At 38.8% G+C, this 10,131-nt stretch overlaps 1 protein-coding gene across 1 annotated transcript; it reads left to right on the forward strand.

The window, feature by feature from the left end:
* Positions 1-288: 288 nt before the first annotated feature.
* LOC110112061 (psbP domain-containing protein 4, chloroplastic) lies at positions 289-8,002 on the forward strand. The gene is made up of 5 exons (XM_020844143.2): positions 289-645; positions 1,462-1,565; positions 1,719-1,827; positions 7,349-7,576; positions 7,657-8,002. The coding sequence occupies exons 1-5, from the start codon at positions 330-332 to the stop codon at positions 7,719-7,721; spliced, it is 822 nt and encodes a 273-aa protein (XP_020699802.1). The 5' UTR covers positions 289-329; the 3' UTR covers positions 7,722-8,002.
* Positions 8,003-10,131: the final 2,129 nt, after the last annotated feature.

Raw genomic sequence — 10,131 nt, forward strand, 5'->3', positions numbered from 1 at the left:
TAAATTTTTATCTATTTATCTATTTAATATATATATATATATATCTTTTTTATTTATTCATATTAATATTTTTTTATTTATAATGAATTATATTTCATATTTATTTTTTTAAATATAATTTATATGTAAAATAAATATTTAAATATTATATATATACGTATATAAAAATTTTGTGTTAAATCCCTCGAATAAGAAAAACTAATATTCAGCTAAATCTATAGCCACTCATATAATCTGATGGCCTTTATCTTGAAGGCTCGAAGCTATAAAAGCAACATAGAAAGCCACCCTCTTTCATTTACCAGAGAAGAAAATAACAGAGATTGAAGATGGGAGCTCTCTTCACTGCGGGCAGCTACTTTTCCTCGAGAAATCCTCAGCTCAACGTGATCCAAGCAAAGGGTTTCTTACCAGACAAGTTATCAGAGAAAGGTGGAGTTAGTGGAGAGGAAGCAACAGGCTTTGGTTTCACGAATGGTGGAGAAGACGAGAGGGCTTTTAGGTTTGTGGGGAGGAGGACTGCGTTGTTCTCCGGGTTGTGTGTGGTTTCTGGGCCGGTTCTAGGTTTTCCAGGAGATGGATTTGCAGTGAAGCAGGGCCTTTTAGCTGGGAGAATTCCTGGTTTATCAGATCCTGATGAGAGAGGTTAGCCTTTTTCCCCCCTTTTTTTCCCGTTTCATTTATGTGGATTTGCTTTGATATGTTAACTGAGACTATTTTTAGTTGTGGTTTCATTTAGCACTTCCAATATTTTTACAAATCCGTTTTAGCAGAACTGCTACTTGAAATCTGGGCTCTTAATTGTCACATTATTTAAGAAATGTGGTCACCTTTTTTATAGAAAAAAAAAATGAGAATCAATCAATCATAACTCTATTTTGAAAAAAATATGCGTGCATCTGAGATGCAGAGGGATATCTCGATTTTATTATGTTCTTCTAATTTTGATATTCATTTTACCAATCTCAGTTAATCCCATTCAGTTTGTCTAGTTCAAATCCCTTTGATGTTCCACTTATGCTGGTTTCTGCAAATTCATCTTTACTCAGCTTTTCAAGTAATGTTCCTTTGATCAATATTCTACCAATATTATTTACTTTGTTTGTTCTTTTTTTACATAAAATCTAAGTAAAATGCATCTACTCTTCTAAGGTCACCTTCAACTCTGCATATTTTGCACCTGTTTATATATCCTTTAATCAATCTTCTGCTGGATGCTGAAAAGAAAAACAAAAACTCTCCAGGCAGTGCTTGACTCCTGTTCTATTCATTTCTTGTAAGCGCATATTTCATTTTTTCTGAAAAGAAAATTTAAGAAAACTTGTACATTTTTAAATAGTAAAAGAGAGCATATCATTTTGTCTCTTTCCTTGCCTAAATACTATTCAATTTTATCTCATTTAGTAGTTAGTCATTCGATATTTTGATGGATCTTCATAAGGAATGAACATGCACAGACAGGTTGGAGGACATACAGGAGACCAGATGAAAAGTCTGGAGGGCATGGAGTGGGGTGGAGTCCAATTATACCATATTCATTCAAAGTTCCAGATGGATGGGAAGAGGTTAATTTCCTCTAATTACTAAAATCTCTATCAATTCATCTATTTCGAATAATTAGTGGATGCATTTTAGACTAATTCCTGATGTTCATTTAAATCTCTCTTTTCCTACTGAATTTTCATGCTCAATAGTTTTATCTGCTACACTTGTCCCAGGTTCCAGTTTCCATTGCAGATCTTGGGGGTACTGAGATAGACTTGCGGTTTGCAAACTCTCAAGAAGGGCGTTTGTTTGTTATTGTAGCTCCTGTTCTAAGATTTGCAGGTTAATTTGGACTTCTCAACCTTTTGGCTTGTTATACTGAAACCTTAAGCCCGATGTCTTATAATTCTATCAAGAAGTGGTTTGAATTAGCTCAAATTTCTTAAGTTATTGAAATTAAAAAAGAGCAAAAGTCTAAAATCTCAACACATCTCTTTTCTCTTTGAAGTTAAAACTCATAAGCCTGTTAAGGATTTATCTTCACCCCATAAGGGCAATTAATTTTCTTTTAGGAATGGGTGCTCATTGTCCTTGCTTCGATTTAAGGAAATAAATTCCAAGAATTTATGGGTTGATAGTGAATTTGTGGCCATTAACTTATGTTTTTCAATCAAATTCCTAGAATCTAAGCAGGGCCGGAACCGACCTTAATTTTCAGGGGGGGAACTTAGAGTTGCTTTGAATTTAGCTTGACCCCTATTTGTTCGTATCCTTGATTGTTTTACGCTTCGCAAATATTTTTTTTTTTTTTTTTTTTTTTTTTTGAGGGGAGGAATTGCCCCCTGACTGACAAGCATAATGGAATGCAAACTCCACTAACACATGCTCCTGCACATACACTGGAGTAGCCGCCCGCCAGTCTGCTCCTCACAGCTTTTCCTTACACCTTTTGTAACTACCTAAGGGTAGTATGGTTTTTACTTAACTACTTGCTTTTGTATATATCAAGGTGAAGCTACAGTAAATTATACACACGAAAATAGCTTTTCTTCTCCAATTCCTTGTTATGCTTTACTGTGCATGCTTTCTCTGTTTGATGAAATGTCCAACGGCAGCCAAGCTTTCTCATGGTATCAGAGCCACCTTGCCTAACGGCTTCTTGTCTCTACTACGATGGGAGAATCTACAGTGGCCTCCACTCCGTCTACGCCTCCGGGACTGATTGTCGAAACTTCAGTTTCTCCCGATCTCATCATACCGCCCACCCTCAAGTTTCTTCTCTCTAACATTAAGAATGTCATCAATATACAGCTTCTTCCCGACAACTATCCCACATGGCGTTCAGCTATTCAAAAGCTTTTCGCCGCCAACAATTTTTCCGGCTACCTTGACGGTAGCAACCCATGTCCAGCGAAACACCTGCTTACAGCCGCCGGACAACTCACCCTCAACCCTCAGTTCTCTTCTTGGACACTTGTGGACCAAAACCTCTCAGTGGCTCTTTTCTCTACAATCTCTTCTACTATTCTCCCCTACATCTTAAACTTAGAAACCTGTGCATCTATTTGGAAAACTCTTGAGCACCGATTCTATTCGACAAATCGTTCTCGCGTCATACAATTGAAGAACGAACTTCATTCCCTGTCTATGCACAACAAGACAATGAATGATTACCTAACTTCGGTTAAAACCTTGGTGGATAATATCTTTGCTGCCGGCGGCTTCGTCGATACCGAAGACATCCTGCTTTATACATTGAATGGGCTACCTCCCTCTTACTAGTCCTTCAAAACCGCAATTAGGACTGCACTCCATCCCATTAGTTTGGATGAGTTCTATTCTCTTCTTCGCAGTGAAGAAGTAAACCAAACTGCTGATGCAATTAGGGATCTCTCGTTTGCAAACACCCAGCCGACCTCCGATTCTGCACTTGCCCTTCTCTCGACTCGCGGCCGCGGTCGGACTCGCTTCTCCAATCGTGGGCGTGGCCGTAGTCTCAACACCAGGCCTCCCCGGCAACCACGCTTCAACGGTGATTGCCAAATATGTGGCAAACACGGCCATTCTGCCTTTTCGTGCTGGCATCGCAGGAACATGCAGTTCGTGCCTCCTACGCCAACCCAAAACGCTGCTCTGATTGCTGACTCAGAACCTACCCCATGGTTCCTAGACAGTGGAGCCACCGCACACTTAACACCAGAACCGGTCCCTCTACAACAGCCATACTCTGGTAAGGATCAAGTCCTGATTGGCAACGGTAACTCACTTCTCATACATCACGTCGGCAATGGTTTATTACCCACTCCTCTCCGTAAGCTCTCCCTTAGTCCCTTATTTCATGTTCCCAAACTTACTCATCGATTACTTTCTATCTCCAAACTTACTAAAGATAATAACTGTTACATACTTTTTGATAAATCTGGTTTTTCAATCAAGGATCGGATGACCAATCATACACTTCTTCAAGGTCAATGCCATAACGGTCTCTACCCTCTCTCTGTCCGGCCATCCACACCTTCCGTTCTTGCCGCTACAGCTCATGTCTCTGGATTGTCTACAAATCACACATGGCATCGTCGACTGGTCCACCCAAATTCCAAAGTGCTTAGTACTTTATGTAAGTTTCTTCCTAACCTATGTAACTCTGCTTCTTCTAGCTTATGTAGTTCCTGTGAGCTCGCTAAAAGCCACAGACTTCCTTTTTCACGCTCTACTCATGTATCTCGTTCTCCCTTAGAATTAATTCATGCAGATGTTTGGGGTCCTTCCCCCATTTTGTCTTATGATGGATTTCGCTATTACTTACTCCTGGTTGATGATTATTCTCGATACTCGTGGCTCTTTTCTCTTAAACATAAATCTGATGTCTCAAGAACTATAATTCACTTCAAAAATAAAATTGAAAAACATTTATCTTACACTATCCGCACGTTACGCACTACCGGCGGAGGCGAATTCCTCAACACGTTTTTTCGATCCTTTCTCTCTAACAATGGCATCAATCACCAATTTACATGCCCTCATACATCCCAACAAAACGGCGTCGCTGAAAGGAAGCACCGTCATCTCTTAGATATTACACGTGCTCTCCTAATTGATGCAAAACTTCCCTCTCAATTTTGGACCTCAGCTCTACATACAGCCAGCTACCTAATAAACCGTTTACCATCTCAACCAACCTCTTCTATATCTCCACATCAATTACTTTACAACGAGCTGCCCACCTACGATCACTTACGCATTTTTGGCTGTCGTTGTTTTCACTGGTTGCGCCCCTATTCACCACATAAACTAGCACCAAGATCCATTCCTTGTATTTTTCTTGGCTATGCCACACAACAAAAAGGATATAGGTGCTATAATCCCAGCACCGGCAAGACTCACATTGCTCGCGACGTTATCTTCGACGAGAACACATTTCCCTCTACGTCTCCAAATCATTCTGAAACCATCACACCGCCCGTTGCTACGTCAATTTCCTCTCCTGCTCAGCATTTCCCACCTATTCCTATACCTCCAGTTACAACTGTCACTACACCAGAGCCTAACATTCCTACCATACACCTTCCAGCTAATACCTCACTTACTCCAAATACTTCTAAATCCTCAACACTACCTTTCTCTACTCCTCAAATACCATCGCCTAAACCCACCACACAAACAACTATCCAGCCACATCACCCCATGGTTACACAGCTTCATACTGGCTCTATCAAACCCCGAATGATACTTGACCTCCACCACACTATTCAATCCCCACCTACCTGCTACTCTACCGCAAGCAAATTCCCTGAATGGCGCAATGCGATGTCAACTGAATTCAATGCTTTACTTTCCCAAAATACCTGGTCACTTGTGCCTCCTCCCTTAAATCAACAAGTCATTGGTTGTAAATGGATTTTCAAAATCAAACGCCTCGCCGATGGATCCATCGCTCGCCATAAAGCTCGCCTTGTCGCACAAGGTTTCAAGCAAGAATATGGTATAGATTACCATGAAACATTCAGCCCCGTTGTTAAATTCCCCACAATCCGTCTTTTTCTTACTGTTGCTCTACACCATAATTGGCAAATTCTTCAACTTGATGTCGTAAATGCTTTTCTTCATGGCACAATCGACGAAACTATCTATATGACCCAACCGCCCGGCTTCCAAGATCCACAAAACCCAAATCACGTTTGTCTTCTCCACAAAGCCATATACGGTCTCAAACAGTCCCCTCACCTATGGTTTGCCACCTTATCTACATATCTTCTCACCCAATCGTTCACAATAAGCTCCGCCGATCCTTCTTTTCTTCTTCTTCCCAAAGAACATCTCACTATATATATTCTCATCTACGTTGATGATATCTTAATCACTGGAAACGGCCCCGTCTTCATTTCTTCTCTTATCGCTAAACTTCAACTAAAATTTCAAACTAGGAATCTAGGACAGCTAACCCGTTTCCTTGGTATAGATATCACTCACTCTCCTACCGGATACCTCCTCTCTCAGAAATCCTACACTCAAGAGCTTCTTTCTACTGCTGCCATGACTACTTGTAAACCTCTAGCCACCCTACTTCCAACAAAAATCCCCACCGACCCATCCCTTCAAACACCGTTCAGCCAACCAGCCTTTTTCCGCCAACTAACTGGCTCGTTGCAGTATTTATCATCTACAAGGCCGGACATTGCTTTTGCGATGAACAAGTTTTGTCAACATATGCACCAACCATTACTCTTACATTTTCAACTTCTAAAAAGGGTTCTCAGATATTTGCAAGGGACCATTGACTACGGCTTATTCCTACCAAAAACTGAGCTTCATCTTAGTGCTTTCTCCTATTCAGATTGGGCCGGCGACCACCTCGACCGCAAATCAACTACAGGTTATTGCATTTATCTCGGTAAGGCACTTATTACTTGGTCCGTAAAAAAGCAGTCCACCGTTGCACGATCTTCCACGGAAGCTGAGTATCGCTCTCTTGCGGCAGCTGCAGCCGACTTGATTTGGCTCCGTCGTCTATGCCAAGATTTTCACATCTCCCTCGATACGACACCTCTTTATTGTGACAACGTATCGGCCATGGCTATAGCTTCCAATCCAATTTTTCATGCCCGTACTAAACATATCGAGATTGATCATCACTTTATTCGTGATTGTATTCAGGCCAAGCACATCACCGTTCAACATGTCTCGACAATTGATCAAATTGCTGACATATTTACAAAGTCTCTCCATTCTACCAGGTTGCAATTACTTCGCGACAAGCTAATGGTTGTTCCGCCCATTACCTTGAGGGACGATGACAAGCATAATGGAATGCAAACTCCACTAACACCTGCTCCTGCACATACACTGGAGTAGCCGCCCGCCAGTCTGCTCCTCACAGCTTTTCCTTACACCTTTTGTAACTACCTAAGGATAGTATGGTATTTACTTAACTACTTGCTTTTGTATATATCAAGGTGAAGCTATAGTAAATTATACACACGAAAATAGCTTTTCTTCTCCAATTCCTTGTTCTGCTTTACTATGCATGCTTTCTCTGTTTGATGAAATGTCCAACGACAGCCAAGCTTTCTCACTGACAACCACATAGTTCCACCCCTGCATCCAAGCATAGTTAATATCTCTATTGCTAAGCTTCAATGAATGTTAAGAAAAGGAAATGAGAAGTTCGTAATTTGTTGCTTAAAATGAATCTGCAGTCTTTTCTTTGAAAGATTCATCAACATTTCATTTCATTTCATAGGCTTTCCTTTCCAACAAAACAAAACTTGAATAAGCCATCATGGTGGTCAATTGAATAACAAATCTTACACTAATTAGCTGCATCTTCTTTTCATTTAGCTTTTTTTATTTTTTCATGTTTCAGATCTTGAAGGAGATGCAACCATTGAAAAGATAGGACCTCCTGAAAAAGTTATTAACGCATTTGGGCCAGAAGTTATTGGAGAAAATGTGGAAGGAAAAGTATTAAACACACAAGTAGATGAGCATTCAGGAAGAACATATTACCAGTTTGAACTGGAGCCACCACATGTCATTATATCTGCTACTGCTGCTGGGAATCGTCTCTACTTGTTCGCTATTACTGCCAGTGGTAATATATCCCTTTTAATTGCTTTAATGGATCAAAAACCTGAATCATGATTCTGTAGAAAATGATGATTTTACTTTCAGGCTTACAGTGGAAGAGGCATTATAAGGATCTAAAACAGATAGCAAACTCCTTCAGAGTCATCTAAAAGAAGAGCTGTGAGTTATTTGTTGCAATTTTAGATTGTAAAAATAGTAAATCATAGAGAATCAGAAAGTTCAGTTTCTTCCGTTTCAATGCTGAATCGCTCTATTGGTGAGAAACAAATGTTTGAATTTGAATGGATTGGAATTGAACGTGATGTAAATGGAATTTTTGATGATTTATCTTTTAAGCACTATTAGTAGTGCGGTGATGAACAAGTTTCCCTGGCTCTTTGTAATATGTAATTCTATGATTGAAACCAACCAAGATGCAGAAACTTTAAAAGCTGATGTTTTGGAGGAGCTTTGGCTTCGTTTGAGACAGTTTTTTTGCTGCTTCTTAAAACAATTTTTTAGTAAAAAAAGAAAAATTTTGTACTAAAAATTTGCTTTGAGAAGTAACAAGAAAGCCATTTCAAAGTATAGGAGTAGTGAACGTTTGCAGTATTTTGTTGATACGAATTGTATCTGTTAATCATCTCTGTTATAAATAAATACGGCCCTCACAATATGACCAAAATCATGAAAGAACTTCTAATGGTATATTGTGCTGAAAAAATTGTGGATTGTTAACTCTTTGTTTCTAAGGTCCTGCGTTTTATTATCATTTACAAAATCAATGGAAATTAAATTATTGTTTTCTAACCATATTTTTAAATTACAATCAAAACAATAACAAACTATTTTCACAAAATTGGAATCCTGTAGAGATCTACTAAATGATACTTTCAGTATTTGCAGATGTGATATGTAGAAATCAGGTATCTGGATCTGTTCTTGTTGAACAAAATATTTATGATGAATTTATTAAAGAAATTTTTGTTAGGAATTTATTTCCCTTCGATGATTAAAGTTTTATTTGGGACAGTTTTCTTTAAACTTCTTAAATCAATTTTTTTTTTTTTTTACTAAAAAGCTGCTTTAAGAAGCAGAAAGAAGGCCGTCTCAAATGAAGCCTAAATTTGCATAAAATCAGGTCATATATTGAAATTTGTGCATTATCATGAAACACAAATTTTCTTACAAATAGCATATAAATCCAAAGGCTAGAAGGATTTTCTTAGGGAAAATTTTTATAGGAGTTGGATGGAGGGACGAAGTTCGTTATAGCAGCATCGTTTGGAGGAATTGAACGTTGGATGAGAGCCGTTGAAGCTTGTTGATTGCTTTTAAATTTAAAAAAAAAAAAAACAAACAAACAAACAAAAGTTCCTCTATCAGACCTTCATTCCATTACAATTCTTGTTGCACTCAGCGCTCATCATTCCGTCTCACTTCCTCTCCCTTCAGCTGCTGCATGTTATCTCATGCACTACAAATGCTGCCTAGACGAACTCAACGTAGTGTTACTTTGAATGCACTTACACATTCATCCTCTGTCATTGCGTAGAGAGATTATTCTGTGAGGACATCGGACATAGCTTATTGTCCATAGATGAATCATGTGCAACCACATCATCCAGTACGGTACTGAATTGGAAATAATGTGATGCATTTTCATTAAGCTATGGACAACATTTGACGTCCGCACATAATAATTTCACCATTGCCTACCTTAACCGGCTTTCCTATTCCTTCCCAGCATCCCACACGCATATTCACGACATACAGGTTGACTGTCAAATGCCACTATTACCTCTCCACCTCTTGCTTGATTTATTTCATTTGGTGTGAAAGAAATAAAAAACTATTAAGCAACTATGCTTCTTACTCTACTACTCTTCACCCAAAAAGTTTTTGAGGACATTCAGCAGAAAAGTTTTTGAGCAATTAAAGCAAAAGTTTGCAAGTTGGAAAACTTACATGAAATTGAAAATCTCCTATTATAATATGCTTCCTGGCTATATCGTTCTACTAGATACTTTTCGCTTTGGTTAGTAACTCAATTGTGATGTTTCTTAGATTTTCGATTATATATTGATCAAATTATGAGCTACCATGATGTCTACAATTTTAAAGCCACTGATAAAAGAGTATCTAATAGCATACTATTATGCTAAATAAATAAGTACCTATTGATCTTATAAGAATGTCCATAAAATGTCTTGAGAAAAATCTTTAAAGATCGGATTTCTCTTGCCATACTAAGAGAAGGAGTCACTATTCACGAGTGATATAGTAATAGCATTTATAGTATTCTCAATGTTAGCATTTGTTATTCTCAAGGATAGCCAATCACCACTAAAAATGAGGGAGCTGAAAGGGGAGTCGAATTGTCTGACCCCCCCTGTTACTAGAAAAAATTATTAGGTCCTCCCACCTGACGTAGAGATGCGTCCTCCCACCGCCAAAAAACTCGGTTTTTGCTCGGTATTGCTAGGTCATTCCATTACAATTCTTGTTGCACTCAGCGCTCATCATTCCGTCTCACTTCCTCTCCCTTCAGCTGCTGCATGTTATCTCATGCACTACAAA

The sequence above is a fragment of the Dendrobium catenatum genome, unplaced genomic scaffold (genome assembly GCF_001605985.2).
Source record: "Dendrobium catenatum unplaced genomic scaffold, ASM160598v2 fragScaff_scaffold_174, whole genome shotgun sequence".
Classification (NCBI taxonomy): Eukaryota; Viridiplantae; Streptophyta; class Magnoliopsida; order Asparagales; family Orchidaceae; genus Dendrobium; species Dendrobium catenatum.